The 20,946-nt window shown below is 40.7% G+C and overlaps 2 protein-coding genes across 5 annotated transcripts in view; one reads left to right on the forward strand and one right to left on the reverse strand.

Annotated features, from left to right (window-relative positions):
* Positions 1-947: 947 nt before the first annotated feature.
* Positions 948-13,411, forward strand: MOB4 (MOB family member 4, phocein). Its single transcript, XM_076342302.1, has 8 exons — positions 948-1,080; positions 3,353-3,415; positions 3,931-4,031; positions 5,620-5,662; positions 5,925-6,011; positions 7,644-7,723; positions 8,517-8,628; positions 9,571-13,411. Exons 1-8 carry the CDS (start codon positions 1,021-1,023, stop codon positions 9,700-9,702), a joined length of 678 nt encoding a protein of 225 aa, XP_076198417.1. The 5' UTR covers positions 948-1,020; the 3' UTR covers positions 9,703-13,411.
* Positions 13,412-16,006: 2,595 nt separating this feature from the next.
* RFTN2 (raftlin family member 2) overlaps positions 16,007-20,946 on the reverse strand; it is a 35,267-nt gene continuing 30,327 nt past the window's right edge. For 3 of the 4 annotated variants that reach the window (XM_076342299.1, XM_076342298.1, XM_076342297.1), the window contains one exon: positions 16,007-18,000. In XM_076342299.1, coding sequence (XP_076198414.1) covers positions 17,731-18,000 — 270 coding nt within the window. In that variant the 3' untranslated portion in view covers positions 16,007-17,730. The remainder of the gene's footprint in view (positions 18,001-20,946) is intronic. The other variant, XM_076342300.1, reaches the window with a different exon arrangement.

Here is a 20,946-nt window from a genome sequence, read left to right on the forward strand (position 1 = left end):
GGCTTCGTACCTACTTTGTTTGAAGTATTTTGCCCCAAATCGCTGTTGCTGGGTTTTTTTTAATTAATTATTTTTACCATTAACAATTATATATCTTTAATATAGGACATGCAACACTTTTTTTTAAATTCACACCCTTATGGTTTGTGTTGTACAAAATTTCATAGACCCAGTTGTGTTGTACAGAGACTTGTATAGAGCAAGTGAGGACTGACCTTGCGGGAGAGCATGCACAGTCAGATCCTGACAGAGGGATACTGACGAAACGGGATGAAATCTGAAGGATACATTTTCTCAACAACCAGTCATCTCGTTAATCTCTGGAGACTTCGTCTCACAAAACCAACAACTCTGCTCACCGCTACAGCCCTGTCATCGTGAAACCGGCCTCACCGTGCAGCTCACGCATCCTCGGGCAGGCACCGAGCGACCTGGACGGAAAGTGGCCGGGACGATTAAAACCGTCCCCATCTCCCGTGTGTGTGTGTGTGTGAGGTGTTGTCCCTCACGAATATAAGGCTCACAGGAAAGCTCTGCTTTCGAAGACGCTCCCCACGCAATCCGCGGGTGCCCACACGGCACTGTCCCACAGAGAGGCCCGAGCCGCCAGGCAAGCGGCTGCGGCTTCCCCGGGCCCCCAGCCCCGCGCGGGGAACGGCTCTTACGCGCACCCCCGCGGCCAGGAGAAGGAGCAGCACGTACCGTGGCGGCGACGGGGAGGAGGGAAGGGGCCGGGGCCGCCTCGCCTCGTCTCCCACCGCCCCTCAGGGCCGCCTCCCCGCGCCGGGGGCGTGAGGTGCTGCTCACCGCCTCCCGGCTCCTCTCGCGAGAAGCGCCACCCCTGCGCCCCGCCCCGCGGCTGTTCCCGCTCCCCGCCGCGCAGCGGCCGTTGCTCGCCCGTGGCTGTTCCGCCCCTGCCTCCCTCCGCCGGCGGCCGCGGCAGCCGCAGCGCCCGTTCCTCCCCCTCGCCCGCCGCCCCGCCCGGCGCTGCCGCATCCGGGTCCTGGCGCCGCTGTCACTATGGTCATGGCGGAGGGGACGGCAGTGCTGAGGCGGAACAGGCCGGGCACCAAGGCCCAGGTGAGGCGCCGCCGCCGCGCGGCCCGCGGCCGGGTCGCGCGCGGGGACGGGCAGCGCCGCCGCCGAGGCGCCGGGCCCGGCTGGCCGTCGGGGCGTCGCCGCGGGCCTCGCCGGGCCTACCGGGGCCCAGCGCTGCCCGCCGGGGTCGGCGGGCGGGCGGGCAGGCAGGCAGGCAGGCAGGCTGCGGCGGCGGGCCCCGCGCCCCGCTCCGTGGGATCGCTTTGTTCCTCGCAGCCGGGCCGCGGCCTGGGCGAGACCCGGCCGCGGGGGAGCGGGGCGCGGACCGGGGGGCCGTGGCGACTGCCTTCCCCACGGGACACTTGTCTGCCGGGCCCAGGGAAAAAGGTCGTTGCGGCACCGGCTGCCCCTCGTCTTTCCGGCGGGGCGAGCGCCGTGCTTCCTCGGGGTTTCCAGGCTCCGGTTCGGGAGCGCAAGTCGTGTCGCGTCCAGTTCGCTGCTGGGGTCGAGCTGCGTCCCGGAACGTGACGGCTGTTACCGGCTGTGCCCTCCCAGTGCCGGGAATATCGATAGCGTTGGCGAGCACTTGTGAAATAATTGGGTATTAGCTGAGGCAAAGTGCTGCTTCCTAGAGCTTAGGCCTTCTTCGGGCACAGGGCTGTTTTGCTAATACGTGTCAATGTATTACTGTTGTTGCTATTAAAATACTAAATACATAATCAGCTGAGTGAGATCACTGTGTGATCATACGCGTAGACCTCGGTTGGGAGTTCTGCATCGTCAGATAGGCGATACCTGGCCTGTTCGTCTGGAGGGATAAGTCATCCTTCCCTTACGTAACCTGCGCTCCTCTCACAGTGAACCCGGGCTGTTGTCCAATCGCTTCTCTTAATCGAAATGAAATTGATTTATTTCTGGGCTTTCAAGGTCATCTTGAAAAGGTATATCTCAAACATGTAAGCTACGTTTTTTAGATTATTTCAGAGATGTAATCTTCTGTGAGGCCTTTATGCACGACTTTTTCACTCTGCTTTTGTGAGGAGAGCTCCTGGTCAGAAACGGAGCAGTATATGACACGATGTTGTAGGAAAACGCATCTTTTTTCTCTTCCTATTCTTTGTCATAATGTACAGAGGTAAAATTATTACACAACCCTGTAAATCAGTTCATTCCATAGAAGTTTAATCTATGAAGGAAACGGAATGTTGTGTGCCTTCTGTTTGATACATTTGGGGTATTCTGAAAAACAGTAAGCTGGACATAGACCTAGATTTGGTCAAATATTATAAAGTATATTGTAAAATTCATGTAGGTTGAAGAATTTTGTGTATGGTGATGCAATCTTTTTTTTTTTTGTGGCTGTATTTAAGTTTTAATTTGGGATGACACTGTGGTGTAGCTATTCAGTATGTAGATACAATTACTTAATGATATGTCAACATGGGATATTAACTCCTTTCTCTAGAGATGCCTGTATTCTCTCAAGAACAGATTGCTAAGCTTTACAGTTGGAACATTTTCGTTGAGTCATTGTGTCTACTAGGATGGCTATGGGAGGCTGATGTGCAGTATCTCTGGATAATAAGAGGGAGTAGCACTAAATTTTAGATGTGAAAAATGCAAAGTAAGAAAATGCCTATGTCTGGGACTATCATAGTTGCACCAGATGTGAATTGCTGCATAACACTGCAGTACAGCTGGATCTGAGGTGAAACTTCAGGAGGGTTTTGTAATTAACAACACTAAACACCGTGGGTTAGCAGAACTGATAACCATCCAGTTATGCAGCATACTGACCATACCAAGAGAATGTAGTACCAAATTAGGCCAACACTGCGTTATATTATCTCGGTTTAGAGAAGATGTTTTCAGTGGTGTGTTATTACAAGAATATACTGGGATTTTTACTTTAATAATAATTGTATAATGCTACTCTTTACAGACCTCTTTTCTTCCCCATTCTTACATGGTCTAACATGTAAAATGGGCACCGTATGCAAATATTTCATTTAAAAAATACAGGCTATATAGGTGTTACAACAAGATGTGGGGAAGAGATGGTGTTTATAGTATGCCGAGTCCCATAGAACTTTCATTTCGAGATGTTCTACTATAGTGACATTAGGAGCTTAAGTCCCGTTTTACCCTGTTCTTGCCAAGATTGTGTGCTGCTTCTGTTAAGATGTAGCTTCCTGGAATTGTATAAACTACCTCTATATCTATTTTCCTGCATGTTCAAGCTTATTGTAGGTTATGCGCTTTTCTTCCTCCCCTTCTATTTCTGTTAAATTGGTTTAAACTTTTTTTTTAACAGGATTTCTACAATTGGCCTGATGAATCCTTTGAAGAAATGGATAGTACATTAGCTGTTCAGCAGGTATTCTTACTTATGTGAAATGTTGTTAATAAGTTCTGTTTCCCAAGTTTAGTATTTTGGTAAAAAAACAGGGAACAGGGCATGCTATTTATCTGCTTAGACTGTTGCTGCACAGAAATGAATTTCATAAGCACCCAAAGTATATTAAAAAAATTGAAATTATTAATTGTGTATGCAGGAATAACTAGAATTCCCGTGTCTGGTTTAAATGAATCAGATTTAAGAAAATGGTGGGGTTCCTGCGGGGTTCTTTTCTTTTGAGAAGGATGTTTTAAAAAAGCTGTAAAATTTACCCATTCTTTTACCTTTTCTAATTGAGGAAAGGCATTTTTCAGATCTGGCATTTTTTATACCAATTTTCTTACCCTGCTCATCTAGTCTTTAACTTTTTAGTCCATCAATCACTTCTTAAGTAAAGAGAAAAAGTCAGTCAGTCCCTCAAAGATGTAATGTCCTAAATATACCGTCTTATTGTAATTACAAGATCTAGATTTATTTTTTTCCTCCTCTCCTAGTATATTCAGCAAAACATAAGGGCAGACTGTTCCAACATTGATAAGATCCTTGAACCTCCTGAAGGCCAGGATGAAGGTGTATGGAAGTATGAACATTTAAGGTAAGAATCCATCTTTTGTCAACGTAGTGTCCAGATTCTGAGTTTTGTTCATTGATAGTGGTAGTGAGTCTTTTTGAATAGGACAGATCAAAAGTAACTTAAATGAAACTTGATATTTCTACTATTAAATATATTTATACTTTGGTATTGTTTTCTGAATTCCTTGTTCTTTCTAAAGATTTATGATGCGCTCTGATCTAGTGTTTTTGATGTTTTTTAAGGAAATGTTGGTACCTCACTTCAAAAGTTGTACTAGCACGTTTTGAATATGAAAACATAGTCATGAATTTTCATAGCACTTTCTCCTAGTATCATCAGTTCTTCATCTCCACTAATTGGAAATGTGATTTCCAGATGCTCCCAGTGCTTTTTCTGGAACTTGCAGGAAAACAGGCTTTAGCTGGGAAAGCAAGAGTACCTATGTCTTACAGTTCTTCTTCTAGTTGTAATGAAACTCAAAACTTTTTGCCCTTCTCTCAGTTTGTTTTATGCAGTATAAAAAATATGTTCAGCCTAGGTAGTTTGTGCCTGAAAGTATTTTTCAGTTGTAGTCTAGGTTTACACCCTGTTAATACATATGTATTAATCCTTTTTTCCTGGCATTACTTTAGTATCCTTGTGTCCTGATTTTTTTTCTTATAAGTGTGTCTTCTAACTTTATCAGATATACTTTCAAGAGTAAGAATAGTTCTAAGCTACTCCTAGATTTATATATACTGACTTTTTGCCTCCCATTTTCTTTTTCTCTCCTCTGGTCTGGAATGTTTCGAATAGATGTGGGGAATCCTCAAAAGAGGAAAAAGTGTGTACGTACAATTGCAAAAGACACATCTTAACAATTTCCTCCGTCCTTTCACATACACTGAAAATCACTGTAGATTCGTAGAAGTGACTTGTCACTGAATACTTGTAACTTTTGGAAATGTTATTGAGATTTTTCTTGTAGGATGGAGGGGTGAATTTAAAGAATGCACTTTCAGGTTCATTCTAGTGAAAGCAGTATTTCTAGGAGTCCCACTCTGTTGAGGATCTGTGGTGGGACTTTAGCCACTTAATTGGTCTGGAGGAAGTATATCATAGAAGGATGGAATGATCCAGCTATATGAATTTAAAACTTAGACTCTTAAGAAATTATTTTTTCTTGAAGTGTTGTTTTTTTTTTTTTAATCTGTATTTGTGAAATAGCACTTTCTTCCATAACAAAGTTGGTATCTTAAACACTTCCACTAAATTATTTGTTAAGCTCAGCCTCTACTGTCAGGTAAGAATTAAAAAATATAATTGTTTTGCTGAGTAAAAAAAATATGCTGGTGTGAATTCTGTTTCTGTCAACTTGTAGTCCTTTTATAGTGTGTTAATTCCTAGCCTATTGCCTTTTAGGTGTGACATCAGCTGAAATTATTTGGTGGTATTCTCGAAGTACGATTTTTTTCATGTTCTGATACATTTTTTCCACTTTACAAGAATCATTTCCAGAAACGTTAAGAGATCTGTGAAGATCAGAATGTATAACCTTGGTTTGTATTAGATGTTTCTAGTGGGAAAACAATTTGTTGATTTTCATGCTGCTGTGTTCAAATTTTTTTAGACAATTCTGCCTGGAGCTCAACGGACTAGCTGTCAAGCTTCAGGTAATTCTTTTCTTGGTATTTTTGTATTGTATCAAGGAGGAGACTTTTTTTGTATTGTAAGATGCAGAGTTTGCAGAGCTTTCGTCTTCTAAATTTATACACGTAGACTTAAGCAGTGGTTTGAGGCAAGAGTTTTTTAGGGTTTTAAAGACTTCTGGCAAATAAGCCTTTTTGGTGGGGGACGGGGCAAGAAAGTGATTTGAGAAGATCAGCTGATTTTCACTGTTGGGTGGTTTTCATAACTGAACAATTGTTTTAACAGAGTGAATGTCACCCAGACACATGTACTCAGATGACAGCAACTGAACAATGGATTTTTCTTTGTGCAGCTCATAAAACTCCCAAAGAGGTACGGATGTATTTTGGAAAACTGACCCCATTGATGTAGGATTTTCTTTCACAGTTCATACGTTCATGGGGAGACCATTATAGCTGACTTCTTAGTCAAACTGAGAGCTTATGTGGGTTAAGAATATCACCTGAGGTTTCCTTCTTTTCCATTCTGTAGTGGTTTACAAACGAACGGGATGAGATAGGAAGGAGCTGCTTTTTACCACAGTGTTAGAGACTTTGCACATTCCCCTCTTTTCTCTCTTAATTTGTTTTGAGACAGCCTGAAACTCAATGGAAAAAGGTCTTTGTTCAATTGAAAGAAGAGTACATGCTGAGAATAGGCTGTCCTCTTCAAACTTTGGCCTCGGTCTATAGCACTAGGCATATAAGCCTGACACTCTGAAAGTGACCAGATGTGCACATTCTTAGGGAAGTTACTCCTAAAAGGTAGTGGAGTCATAAAAATACTTTATGTCAAGTGGGTTATCAGCACGGCAGTAGCTTGTCTACCTGAGTGTCCAATTACTGTAAACTTTGTTCAGATCTCCTATTGAACCACTTGATACATCCTTTTTTTTTCTTGCCTTCAGAAGATCTTTCTCTGTTGCTATTGGTTATGGTGATAGCGCAGTCTGTCAGATTTATCTTTGTATTTCACCTTCCAGAATAAGGTATTTGTTCTTCTTAACCGTATACTTTTTGTCCTGTGAACTTTTTTTGTTTGTTTATTTTAATTTCCTGAGATGCCTTGATTTAGCTCTGAAGGCCAACTTCTTTCCCACTCCCTCCTTTAACCCTCATCACCACTCAGTATATTGGCACGCAGTAAGTCTGTTTTATTCAGCTTGTCTGGAGAACTTCAGGCTGCTTTTTATCTCTGAACACGCATCATTCATCTACTGTTTTCCATGTCAATAATAGCTATCAACTAGTGGTCAGATAGTGGGTGATGCAACCTTGAACCGCTGACAAAAATGTGTAACTGAAAAGTCTTCTTCCTGAAACTGGGGAATGGCAAAATGGACAGACATTCCTGCTCTCAGCCTGTCTCAGTTCATCTTTACTTTCTTCCTTCTCCTCTATATGTACTTGATTGCAGAGCCAGGGCTTGGCTTGTTGTGCACTTAGCTACGCTAATGATTTTGTTTTTCTTTGCCAAGGTAGAAAGCATTGATATACTTAGGTGCAGGTTTGGGTTTGGTTTTTTTTGGTTGGGTTTTTTTTTGATAAGGTGTTAATTTAGGCTGTAAAAGAAAGAGTCTGGCAACTTCACTATGCGGGAAACAAATGAACTGTGAGGTAACGATCGTCCTTCCTTTCAGTGTACTATCCAGTATGTATTCTTATTATACAGCTTTACTTAAGGAGATGCATAAAATTCACTACTTATGTGCATAATCACATTTCCATAGTAACTTTTTTCTTGAAAAATTTACATGGGTTGTGAAACAGAGAAAAGAAATGGCTCACTTAAGGAGGAAATGTAGTTAGACCTTCAGAGAAGCTACGTGAAACTTCTGGGAATAAAAATGACTGGTGAAGTTAAAAGCATCAGGAAACATAATTAAAATGTTCTTCTTTAAACAAGTTATATGACAATGTCATGCAAGCACTCATACACGTGCTCACTCACTGTCTATTTTTGTAGTGTCCTGCTATAGACTACACCAGACACACACTTGATGGAGCTGCATGTCTTTTGAATAGCAATAAATATTTCCCCAGCAGGTAAAAATGCTTTCTTTTGGGAGGAGGGAGAGAGGGAGGGAGGATGTGGCACCTAAACACTTACAAAGCACGTGGAAATGCATAATGCATTTTTCACGGACTACTACTGAAAATACCAGAAATCCTGCAGCATGTATCACTTGTTGGTAGAGCTATTGTCACTTTTAAGCCAAGGAAGAATTCCTACCTATTCAAATAGTTTGCCATTTACTGGAGCTGCCGGGTGCTTTTTAGGTGGAAACCGTTTTACTAATATCTGTTGGTGTTATGGGGCTTCCACTGGAGTAGTGCCAACCTAAATAACAGGATGATGGCCTTTAGAGAGATGCAGTGACTCAAAGGACTTAAACACTACGCCCCTGGAAGCCTCCAGAAGCCACCACCAATCTACTGTGGGACATCAGTGACCACAGAAGACGGAGACTGAATGTATTGAATGGGCAGCCCACACGTTGCATCATGGAAACCTAACTGGAGAAGTCAAAATTGTGCTTCTCTAGGAATCCAGTATTGGCAAGGAGGTGCAACTGGCAGTCTTTTTCCCTTTGCCCATCAATGCTAGAAACCAGAAATCCAGCCCTTACCAGAATAACTGACAATCAGTGTGGAGTATGCACCAACATTTTTATCTTCCTTGCAAAAATAAGCAATTGGAGACACAGATACCTGCAAGACTTAAGTCTAAATTTCATATGCAATTATATAGTTTAGTTTAACAATCAGAATTCATATCAAGATATATCTCATAGTCATCTCGGTAGACCTGTTTTAACCTTTCTCCTGGTGCTTACAGGGTTAGCATAAAGGAATCCTCTGTAGCCAAATTAGGATCAGTGTGCCGAAGGATTTACAGAATATTTTCACATGCTTATTTTCATCACCGGCAGATATTTGATGAATATGAAGTAAGTCGTTTCAAATTACATCTTGAAAGAAGGGCATTTACTGAAGTTATAGCTGTGATGTAATTGTATTACATGTTTTCTTTTAATCCTACCAGAAGATCCGCATTCAAGTGAAGTATTGATTATAGTAGATTACAGTTTTACAAGAACTGAAATGCTATGTTATACATACATATACATAAATGAAAATTGATTTATATAATTAGTTTACCTAGTTATGGTTTCCCTTGACTTGGATAAAAGGTCAGAATTTGAGAGGTTTTGTATAAACAACTCAAATTCATCTTATTTTAAGGATTCCTGAATGTATTCAAGCACTTGGTATAGTTAGTACTGCTTATGTATGTATGTTTCCTGTTTGTATATGTTACCCAACAGTTAAAGAATTGTAATTGTAAAACTGCAAAGAAACAGTAACTGGTGGCAGCGCGTGCACCTCCAGTAACTTCCAACTTTTCTTAATGGAAAAGTATAAATTAATAGATAGAAAGGAGATAAGGGGTATAGCTGGATGTAAAAGGAAACCTTTGCCAAATCCCACTTAAGGTTGCTGGAACAGCTATGGAATGGTTGTGTCCCGTTCTGTTGGGGATAGCGTATGTAGGAGGAGTTTCACAATACCTTAAAATTCTCTTTTGGAGAGTGGATCGGGACTACAGTGATATTTGAATATATTCTTGTCTAAGTGCTGTTGAATTGAGCTGTGACTTAAGCCTGAACTTCAGTGGGGTTTTTTGTTAATTGCAGTAACTATAAGCAAGCAGTAAAGGAAAAATTTAAAAGTAATATAAATGTACCATTTAAGCATTACTACTTCTTTCTAAGACTTGTAAATCTAATGAGGCAATTACATATAAGCGGGAGGTTTTTTAGTATGTTCTCCTCCATTGTTGAAAATATTCCTTCTGTGTATATTGTTTTTTCCCCTTTTTTCATCTCCAGAATGAAACTTTCTTGTGTCACCGGTTCACTAAATTTGTGATGAAGTATAATCTGATGTCCAAGGATAACCTGATTGTACCAATTTTGGAAGAAGAAGTGCAGAATTCAGTGTCAGGGGAGAGTGAGGCATGATGGGAATGGCAGTACAGAAGCCTGTACTGAATATAAACAAAACATTAATTATGTACTGTATATATCATTTTAGACACTTCAATCACGTATCCTCATAGCTTTGTTTAGTATACTTTTTGTATGCTGTGTGCATTGCCTTTTAATATGGGAAGTACTTTAAGTTATTCATGAGCTGTATATTCATCAATGTGGCACTCATGGTTTTTAAATAAAAGTAGTAGTATCTGTTTATGATGCCTGTTAATAAAAGAATTTACAGTTCTCTAAAATTGCTGCTAAACAATCATTGGATCACAATCCTGAAGATGTGTCTGATTGGGTGGGAAAAAAGTGAGATTAAGATTTCACAGCAAGCCATTTTTTAATGCAGTAGCTATATTAAGTCTTAGTTCAAAGATTATCACCTTAAATATATAATTCTGCAGGAAGCTTCTTGCAGTGTAGCTTATTCCTAATTTAGCTTTTATTTTTTTAAGATGGCTTCAAAGATTTACTTTTGGATGTGCATATTCCTCTGTGTGTATATCCAAATACTAATAGGATCTATAGTATTAGTAATACCAAAAGGATAATTTCACTATGCTATTGAACTATATATGCCTGATATACATCTGACATACTTTCTGGACTCGTTTTTTGTTAACAGTGGAGGTTTGCGCACAGCAGGGGACAGGTTCTGTCCTGTTAAGGCAGACTTCTGCTGTTCTCCAGTCCACAACTTCTCTAAAGAACAACTGTGGCGGAAAAGTCAATGGCTTATACCTGTGCATATTTATGGCAACTGCTTACAGATTATACCTCACATAAATATTCATGTTACACTACATAACACACTAGCACAGTCTTTGCTTGTATTCCTAGTAAAAACATTCTAAGTACTTGAAATACTGAACGTGATTCTTCACAAGAATTAATCGTATTTTCAACATACTTTAATTTGTTTTTCTTCATTCACCTGAATTATATTCTTTGACAGAAAAATTTGGATTCATGCTTCTGTTCCCTATCCAATGTTTATTTCAAGTTGTGTTTGCAGATTTGCAATAACTGACAATTTCCATGAGTGCTGCTTAATTGTGTTATGTCTAGAATGATAGAACTAAATGTTTTAGAGATGAATATAGCAGACATACTGCTAAGCATATGTGAATGCAGGGTCTAAAAGCACTAGCAGTGTTCTTATGTTAAATGAATTTTGCTTAGCTGTTTAAGAAGTTTGCTGGTTGTCTCTGTCTGAGGTTGCCAGGGGCCCTCTTTTTATTTCTTTAAGCAGGTCAGAACGGGCTAACTCGGCTAGTTTCTGTAATCTACGCTTTGTTTTCTAAGTTGTACTTCCTTGGAAAGAAGGGAGTCCACCTATTTTTAATAAGTCTTTTTTCATAATATACTAAACATGCCTTAAATTCTATTTTTCTTTATATGAATCAAGCACACCTCAAGCAACTGTACCACCTGGATGTAAAGGGAATTTAAACAATGAGAAAATAGAGAGACTTAAGCTTAAGTACTTCAACAGCTGTATTCTTCAGCAGCTCTTTTTGTCTCACATTTATCATTGTATTTAACTGTCAGCAGGGTAACTGCATGAGGTGTTGTCCGAGTGAAAGTAGCTTTAGTTACTGTCTATACACTTAGCTATAACTTGCCTTGTATAGACCAGGTTACGTCATTTTTGGTAGATATCTTGAAGTTTGTACTGCAGGTAGGACGACTGTATTCTGGAGGTAGTACAATGTATTTAGTTTTGTTACAGTCTGCTGTTGGACCATCCATGGTGTGGTTCTTCGTACAGTCACGCTGCATGCTTACATTGGCCATGGTGACCGAGACAGGCAAAAACATGCAACTGGTGTCACTAATCACATTTCCTCTACAAAATTGAAGAAAATGATGTGGTGCTCAGGACTGCATTAAATTTTTAAACCTCTTCTCTTCCTCTTATGCTTTAAGAGTTTCACTTCAAAACGAAACTCGGGAAGTTTTAATCCTGTTTATTCTCATTCAGATTTGCACTGTAAAGTTGACTTGCTATACTAAGCTGATTTTATATAAGGCTTAAGTGAAACACTGCTTGTATTTTCCCTTGCTATTGTTTACATGAGTACTGTGTACACACATGTGCCTGAATGGTACCATAAAACTTCAGTTAGCCTAAGCAAACCATTGATTTGTCTAATAAATATTAACAGGTTTAATTTAGACTCTACATAATAGGGAAATCAAGACTGTCTTTGAATTATATTGTAACAAAAAAAAAAAAAGGAAGGATAAAATTAAACTGTTTCTTTATCCATACCGCTATATTTTGGTAAGTGATTCTCATTTTTCATGTCGTCCAAGAATGCGGGCAACTGAGTGCTTCCAAGAGAAAGTTCGGTGCTCTCCCACCTCTGCTACAAGGCGCGCTGAAGTGAAGTTGTATTTCTTCTTTCAAAAGTAGAAAAATACAATACTCATTAGCATCTTGAAGTCAGACCTCAAACTTACACATCTCAAATCAGAAAATGATGGTTCTACAATTAAAGAGTAAGGGAGATCTAGAAGAGGATCTTTCAGATGCCAAAATAAGCACACGATGACAGCACGTCACAGATGCAAGGGCATATTGTAAGCAAAGGATGACTTTCAAATGACTTTTTCCTTAGTCACTGAGGTTTTTCCTGATGTTTGGCTTAGCATATCTTGCAACAAGTCAGCCATGGCGATTTTGCCACTTTCCTTGTAAGCTTTTAATTCTCTCAGACGTTGTCAGTTTATCTGCTTAAACAGATTGGAACATGTCACCAGACCAGTTCCTCTAAGCCACTTTGTCTCTTTCAAGTTACACTTACCTGAAGTCAGGAACGTTTGCTTCTTGAATTGCAATACCAGTTGTCAAAATTCCGATACAGGAATTTGGCTTTGAAAAGTCTAAACCCTAACTAACGCCATTCTCTAAATTAAGCCATAGGGAATTGTCAAGACAGCACTTTTTACCTTCCACAGATCAATACACTAAGAACAAGGAAAACCTAATCAGCTTGTAATAGATGGCGGTGAGTCCAACAAGCCTTGCCTTGTGAGCTGTATGGATGTACAGACAAGACTGCAGAAAGGTAATTCTAGCTTGAGGAAGGGTATACATTGATCTAACCCATTTAATGTCAGCGTGAGACAACCATAATAAAGAAACTGGTAGCTGATTTGGTAAGTGCTTTTAATGGTGAGAAGCTTCCTATCGGAAATACAGAAAAGATCTTAGGTTTACAGAAAGAAAATAGTATTTTACAGACCAGAAACACAGAAGTAAAGCAGCAGTTTATTGCAGTTGACCGGGTATGTAAATAAACTGTTCTGACAGTTATGAGCACAAAATTTTCTTTACAGTGGACAGCTTCTCCCTGGTTGTAAATGCTAGAAAAGTATTTCCTCTCCAAACAATTTCAGAATCTGAAAGCATAAACAGTCTTTTGCAGAGGTTCATGAGCAGCATTGGTTGCCTTCTCTCCCTGTTCTTTTTAATAGTTGCAGGGCATTTCTGTTGTCACATACAGGTAAGGGACTTTTCTGTTACAGTTCAGACACACAGCCTCCTAGTTGAAGCCCTGTTACTGAATAAATAAGTGTACTTACTTTTTCTGTCAGAGAATGCATCCATGCTTTACGTTTGATTCGCCATTCTTTCAATAAAAAGATGAGTACGTAAAATATATTCTGGTAAAATGAAAACTGAACCGTGTGTGTGTGTGTGTATATATATATGTAAAATAGGAGCATACAAAAAAAATCTTGCCAGAATTACTCTGACAGCTCTTCTGATTTACAGACTTAAGTTTAATTAATGGACAGTGCTGGTCACAACACTAATAAAGGCATACCTCAATGCTCTAGTTTGTGTAAGACCAGGTGATGAAACAAGTAGCTTAAATTAGAATCCCCTATACCCAAAATGCACCCTCCCCTTTTCACTTTTCCAAATAAGATATAGTTGGCTTTCAGAATTTTTAACTACAAAGAAAGAAGATTTTCCATCATTTGTTTTAGAAGCATTTTCAGTTACTTCTGTTTCAGCATCCACGCCCTAGGAAGACGGGTGGTTTATTCTGTGTCCATCAACTAGCACGTGAAGTCAGCTAATTCTTGCACAGTCTTCACACAGGCTGAGCAAGCAACTTACTCTCCCTGATTTTTGAAAGAAGGCCTTGCAGCAGGAGAACGCTCTCTGCTACATGCCCACCAGGGATGAAGCACCGATGCTTACAATAATCCGAAGAACAGGATAAGCATGCCGTCAGTCAGACCGGCTGTCACAGTCTCCGACACTTTCTGGTTCCGTGACTTTCAGAGAGAATAGGGCGATTTTTTTTTCCTTTCAGGAATTTTTCAGTCACCTTTTAAATCCATGTAGTTTTATACACGGCATCCTGCAGCAAGGAGTTCTACAGTTAGCTGAACAGATACCTTGATTTGTTTCAAACCTGCTACTTACCACTTCCATGGTTCCCTTGAGTTCGTGTATCAAAAAAAGAATGCTGAAGAATTTATTCCTTTGCTACCCTCTCCATGCCACTCACTTTACAGATCTCTGTCTTGGCTCCTGTCAGGTTGACTTTGTTTTTTCCCAGGTGAAGGATTGTATTTTGTTTATTTTTTTCCAATACAGAGCCTGAATGTAGCCCTGTGAGGTGAAAGACAATAGAGAGCTAGGAAAACAATCTAGATTAATGTTTCTACAGCAGGGGCAACTTTACATACTGTGAGACAAACGGCATTAAAATAAAAACAGCTGTCCTTAACTATATAGGAATTGCTGAGCAGGTTCAGAGGAAGCAATTTAGCATATTTACACCAAATTAGAGAGACTAGAAAGAAATTCACAGAGGTTTGCAGCACACTCAACACCTGTAAGATTCAAGGGCAAGGACTAAAGCACAGTTAAAACCGTGGGCTACTGAAAAGGAATATGGCTTTATTTCATTTTAAGAAAAGCCTTTCTTGCTAAAAGTGGGGATGTTCTAGAGCGTACCTGTGGACATCCAGAGCATACTCAATTTCTACCCTTGTTCCAAAACAGAATCTCCCTTGTGTACATCCCATTAATCGTAAGGGGAAAAGTTCTTTTAAAAGAAGATACTAATTTATTTGAATTTTCTGCATTCCTGACAGCTGATAGGAAAAGTTCTCACTTAAATGATTCTTTTTATCCAATAAATGTATTCTAGAAAGATTAACTGCATTCAGTTCAGTACTTTATACATTGTAACTTGTTATATAAATAGTTGTAGTTCAGTTTTGTTTTAGGTTTCGCTACTGTTAATCATCTTAAGCAGGGATACTGCTTTATAAAAGCTCAGTAATTTCTTTGATATGCTTTAAAAGCTTTAACTTGGAATATTCAGTATTCCTAGTTTTTTTGACCAATTTTTGCTGCTTTTACAGGTTTGACTTGTATGGAGAACCACCGGTAGTTAAAATTACACACGTACACGAGAGTTTCAGACAACTCGTGAAAAATACTTTTAGAAGTAGAGCAACATATTCCAAGTTGCACAAGGCCAGCTGTTACCCCATTTTTAATATGCTAGAGTTACTTGGCTTTCTGCCAGAGACAGATGTAACATGTATTTTCATACTTTTTTTCCACATCTTCGTACCACGGAGGAGATCCCTGCTACCGCGTGACCACGACCGCTGCTCACAGAGTAGTGGGCTGCAGGAGAAAGCAGCGGTTGGGTCAGACTCTGCGGGGAACGCCCAGCCCAGCACTGTCCCCATTAGCGGGGCGATCCTCCTCCACATGATGCACCTAGACAGGGAATGAAGGCAAGGTTCGTGCCCCACATCTGTGACCTTGAGATGCTGGTGGGAAAGCAGGGGGAGAAGCCTTGGCAAGAATGGATTTCTTACCGTGCCTATATCACAGGTACTCCTGCGCTCCCATCGCTCCCCGCGGTGTGCACAGTCCTCCTGCTGCCCTACTAGCATGTATTTGGCTCTTAAAACAGTCACAATTCAGAACTATTTTGCCAGGCTGCCGGCATTTTTCTTAAGCAATTCAAGTGAGAAAATAGAAGCTGCCCTTTTCAACAACGTGCAATAGGAAAAAAGTTGAAAGAATGTCTCCAGCTCCAGGACTGTGGATTTTTTTTTTTTAAAACACCCCAAACCTGCTACAAACAGTTGTTAGAGTTGTTCTTCCAAAGTGAAAAATAAACAACAAGCCTGCCTGCAACAATTTCACAATGAAATTGGGAAGCACCTCCAAAGCAATAATCATTTCACGCTCTCACAATGACAATCATGCAAGTAGAAAGGGTTCCCCCCCCCCCCCCCTTGTAAAAATAAACTGAAATAGCACTAAGGCTTTGTACTACTTTCGCTTATGATAGCAAGCGTAACTTTTTTCTTCCATGAGTTACTTTTTGCTTATTGAAATAAGCATCTTCTGCCAGTGTTCTTTCTGCACAGCTCCCCGCCACGGAGATCGCAGTCTGACTTCCACCGTCCTGGTCATCTCCCGGGGTGCTCGTTTGGAGTCAATTATTGGTGTTCCTGTCACTGCATTAATTTGCCCACTGCGTTTAGTGCCAGCATCTACCACTGTGGACAGGGAGAATCCCATGGCAGCTGGTGGGATACCACCCCAGGGGAGCGGGGTGTTGTAGTTAAATGTATTCACAACACTTCTCTCAGTGTTTGCAGTACACCACACACAGACAGGTATCAAAATCCCTGGGTGATGTGTGCGCTGTACTGCAAACATCGAGACAAGTGTTGTGAATACATTTGCTCAGTTCTGTTCTGATTTCTCATTTTGACCAAATTATTTTCCATTAGCTTAAGCGTGATGAGCGTTTACAGTTTTTGCTTCTAAAACTAACTGAAAAAAGCAATTTTTAGTTGTAATCACAGTATCTCTTGGAGATGCACTTTTATTCAGCTTCCTCTCTGTAAAGTGTAATTTCAAGACAGCAGCATAAAAATAATTCCTGTTCACGCCTCTCCCCACAGAGCCCTGCCGGTGTTCAGCTCCCTCAAGGCAAGCAGCTCCTCCCCACGGTGAGGATGGAAGCACAGCAGCTTCCTCCTTTCCTCTGAACATTCCTTCTGGTATTTGATGCAGTTGCATACACTTTACCCAGTGTGAGATACATTTAGCTGAGAAATTTTTTATATATACATCAGTGTATTTGTATATAGTCTATCATCTAATATTGCCTATTAAGTTTAGCCTACTTCTTCCTCCTATGTATTACCAGCATCATTGTGCACCTTGCTGTCAATGCTTCTTGGCGAGTTTCGCAAACTACTTTTTCATAGACTGCAAGTTACCTTTTAGACTGTGAGTGGTTCTTAATTTCCACTCATGAGTAAATTGTGAATACATCATTATACAAGCTATATGCTCGGATAGCTCTTGGCTCAGATGTACAAGGAACCCTGGTAAAACCTGCATAGGTGAAGTTATATTACAGGAGCAAGTGTCTGCCTACAGCCTCCAGAGGTTTTCTGTACATACTGAGTCTGAACATAGCTTAAATTATTAACACTCTAGTGTAAGACTTGCATTTCTCTAGGCTTTTGAATTTATGCAAGGCAAGTAAAGTGAAAATTACATTAAAGCTTAACAGCCAGATAGTTCATTTTTCTTTTTTTTCCCCCACCAGTATTTACAACACCCTTTAAAAAACAAAAAACCACTCCTCCAGCTTGTGGAAAATACTAAACATCCTCATTCCTTTCCCTCTTACACAATTCAAACAGTCACTGTTTTGCAGCATTTGCTTCCTTGCTTGTCAAAAGCATTAACAAGTTAGCAGAGCACCCAGTCATGTAGTTATTCTATTAAAGAGAGACAGAAAACCAAATTATTTTGCAGTAGTATTATTACTACAGTAGGATTAACACAACAAAGAAACAGACAAAAATACAAAATGAGTCTGGGAAAAGTCATAGGATTATACCAATGCATTTAAAGTAGTATGATTTTTTTTTTTAAACATTTGTGTGAATTATGTACACGTCCATCTGATGCAGTTACTTACTTTATCACATACATGTGACCTGAGTGACTCCATCTTCCTGGTCAAATTGTCCATCATCCAGTTCCCTTAATACTCCATCACTGCTGCTGAACCCTGGAAAGCCTCCATACTGGGAGGATCCCTCCTTGACCCAACATTGTTTAGAAGGAGAGAGGTGAAACTCATCAGATGGTTGTCCGGTTTCTACAGGGCGAGAAGTAGCTGTGTCTAATCCAACACTTCTGCTAGAGACTTTGCCTTTTTCCTCCCCAATAACTTGTCTTAAGGATTTCTTCTGAAATACAAGATGATGTTTAAAAGTCAGCTTATTTAGGAAAAAAAAAAGCCAAACACTTTGCAATGAGTCACGCATGGATTTAATGTGAGCTGCATTTTATCATAAAGCAGCATTTAACACTCTGGTTTAAACTATGAACTCCTCTGGAGAAAAATCCTCCAACAGATAAATTTTTGTTCTCTATAAATAAATTTCAAGAAGGACAAAGAAGATACAAGACATAGTAAAGATTCAAGAAAGCACAAATGAATGCTAAGAAAAAGTACTCCAACAACGCTCGATTCTTACGCAGTGCTTGGCAGCTCCGGAATGATTTACAAGTCTTAGCCCATGCTAAAATCAGCTGTTTGAAGAAAGCATGATTTCTGTGCCTAACGTACACGTCTAACGTACCCTGACTCTGACGCTTTCTGCCATACGGCACACGCATGTGCTGCCCTTTCGTGTGCTCTGCAGGGATGGATGCTCGAGGGTGGCACAGCTCCTGCTATCAGCTTCCTCTCAGCTGCAGAGGTCCCTCCTGCCCGGAGGGGTGGGAGGGCCGGTCAGTGGCGGGTACGCAGCTGACACAGCTCCACCATCTCCAGCTACCACTGGCATATGCCCGCTCTCCTTCACTCACACATCTACATGTCACCATGTACAATGTCTGGCTGGTGCCCTCATCTGCAAGCTGCTCTGAAAGTCAGTGGATGTTGATCACTTCCCCAAGCATAATCCTGTCTAGAAGCTTCAACAAGTGTGCAATATTTGATAAGAGATGTGAATTAAACTCCATCAACATTGAGCTCTTTTAAGAGTGTGATCTGACCACTTCATAGGACTGAAGATTTCCCACTGATCCATCTCATGGCGAGACTGCTATGCTTTCCCATCTTTCCAGTTCCGCCCATAAAGACCTTCAGAGGCCTCCTCAGATAATGGCAAGTGTCTTCAGAATTGCATTCAATCCACATGGTGGATCTACACAGATGGAAGTCAGCGGCTGTCCTGTACAGCAATTTGAGAGGGGCTCTGAAGAGACCAGGAAGAACTCCGTATAAATACAGTCTGATATTAGTACTGGGATCTCCTGACATGCTTCTTGTTGAAGTGATGGCTGCCAATGTCAAAAAGAAAAGTGAGCAGATTGTGAATTATGCAAACAATAGACCTATCAGACTACGCTAAGGGTCCTCTCAGGCATTACAAATAAATAAAAGGTTTATTTTCTTTTAGCATCAGGAGCTACCCAAGGTACCCAGATCTGTGACGATGCAGCACCCCCAGAGGCAGTGTCAGTGCCTTGAGTCACAACAGAGGAGCATGGTCACGAAGGCAGAAGTGCCCTGGCTCTCTGCCTGGAGCCTTGCTGTCAGCACATGCGCTGCTAAACCAGGAGATGCTTTGCCAGGGGACACAGCCCCGTCCACAGAAGGAGGACATCTAGCTAAGAAGGAATCCAGCCTCAGCACAGAGCTGCGTTTTGCTGGGTAAAGGACACGAGCGCTCTTGCAGGGGGATTTGCACAAATGCTAACACTTTAAAAACAAAAACACCCCACAACTGTTTTTGCCATGCTCTGGCAAGTTCTGTGCCCCCCTTCTATATGTTGCTAATTTTTTTCTCAAACCCTTTTGAAACAGTAAAAACAATGGCCCTTGCGGCTAAAGGAAATGTATTTAGGGAAGCTGTTACAGGAGACATTGGGAAATTAGACTAAGGGGAAATAGCGTTGCCTCAGGAGAAACAGAAGGAAATAAGCTTCGCCTGGATGCCACGTAATGGAGGATGGAAAAGTCTGCCTAAGGCAAATAAAGGAAAAAGGAGAAAAAAAAACAGAAAACCCTTAAGCACTGTGTGGTTCAATCTTGAATCTCCTCCTCTGAACTATTTTCTTAAAAAAGCAAATGGTATGTGATGAAGAACCCACTGAGACAGTATAGCCCTTCTAATCCAAGAGGCCTTTGAACCATTATATAAATCATAAGCCAGGTCATAATGCACCATCCCATGAATATACAAGAAGGCAGAGAGATGAGCTGTGAGGACATAAAATACACCCTCCTCAGAAAAGAGACCCTGTGGGAATAAGAGACCAGGTAATAGGGTTTTTCCCCTCAATTCTTACTGAAGCAAAACTTCCTTTAGAAATGGCAATGCTAACTTCAACCCAACAATTTAAAAAAAAAAAAAATCCTGAGTACCCAAAGCAACCCGTACCCTGTGCTGCTGTTCTCCAGAATGCAAGTCACAGAGGTCCAACAGCCGGAGCTGCCTGTGCGGCAAAGCTCCTGCCACGGCCAGACCCCCCCCACGCTGTGGAGAGCTGGAAAGTGATGTGATCAGGGCTCTGGGGGCTTGGTAGTTAAGTGTTTGAGAAGGCCTGTATGAGGCAGCTTTCTTATTAAGATTCAGTTAATGGAAGAGCCTTGTTGGTTTCCTATTTTGACCCTCTCATAGGTAGCATTCTCCAAGGTATCCGAGTTGCAAATACGCTAAGGATATGCTTAAATAAACATAAATTGTGATGCAATTTTTTTTTTTTTAATTTAAAACGTTTTCAATATCTTCAGTATTTCTGTGTTTCAAAAATGTCCTAAGTTGTAAACATGAAAATTTTTTGAACAGCTTTAATGTAATTTAAACATCAATGAAAAGATACGCAGTACAAATGAAAATGAAGATGTCATGCCCAACAATACAGAATCACAGGAATTAAATGTTTTTACTAAAATGTTTGCAAGGGTTTGATAAAATTGTATAGCTCTGTTGTCAATGTCCAGGGGACATTTTAAATAAACGTCTTCATTAAAGTTTCTAGAGCAAAAGTTAATGCTTTCAAATTTCAGTAGCTTGTTTTGCACCTGAAATCTAGCTACTCAACGCAAAGCTAGCATGACATTCTATACAAGTTAGGTATTACTAACAAATCTATGAATTTAAATCATAATGAATACGCTG

This window comes from Aptenodytes patagonicus, chromosome 6 (genome assembly GCF_965638725.1).
Source record: "Aptenodytes patagonicus chromosome 6, bAptPat1.pri.cur, whole genome shotgun sequence".
Classification (NCBI taxonomy): Eukaryota; Metazoa; Chordata; class Aves; order Sphenisciformes; family Spheniscidae; genus Aptenodytes; species Aptenodytes patagonicus.

Bases quoted from the DNA above. Each gene is read 5' to 3' on its own strand.
- MOB4 (XM_076342302.1), top strand. From the start codon at position 1,021: ATGGTCATGGCGGAGGGGACGGCAGTGCTGAGGCGGAACAGGCCGGGC. The intron at 4,032-5,619 runs GTAAGAATCCAT...AAATTTTTTTAG, and splicing joins TGGAAGTATGAACATTTAAG to ACAATTCTGCCTGGAGCTCA. The intron at 6,012-7,643 runs GTACGGATGTAT...CTATTTTTGTAG, and splicing joins CTCATAAAACTCCCAAAGAG to TGTCCTGCTATAGACTACAC.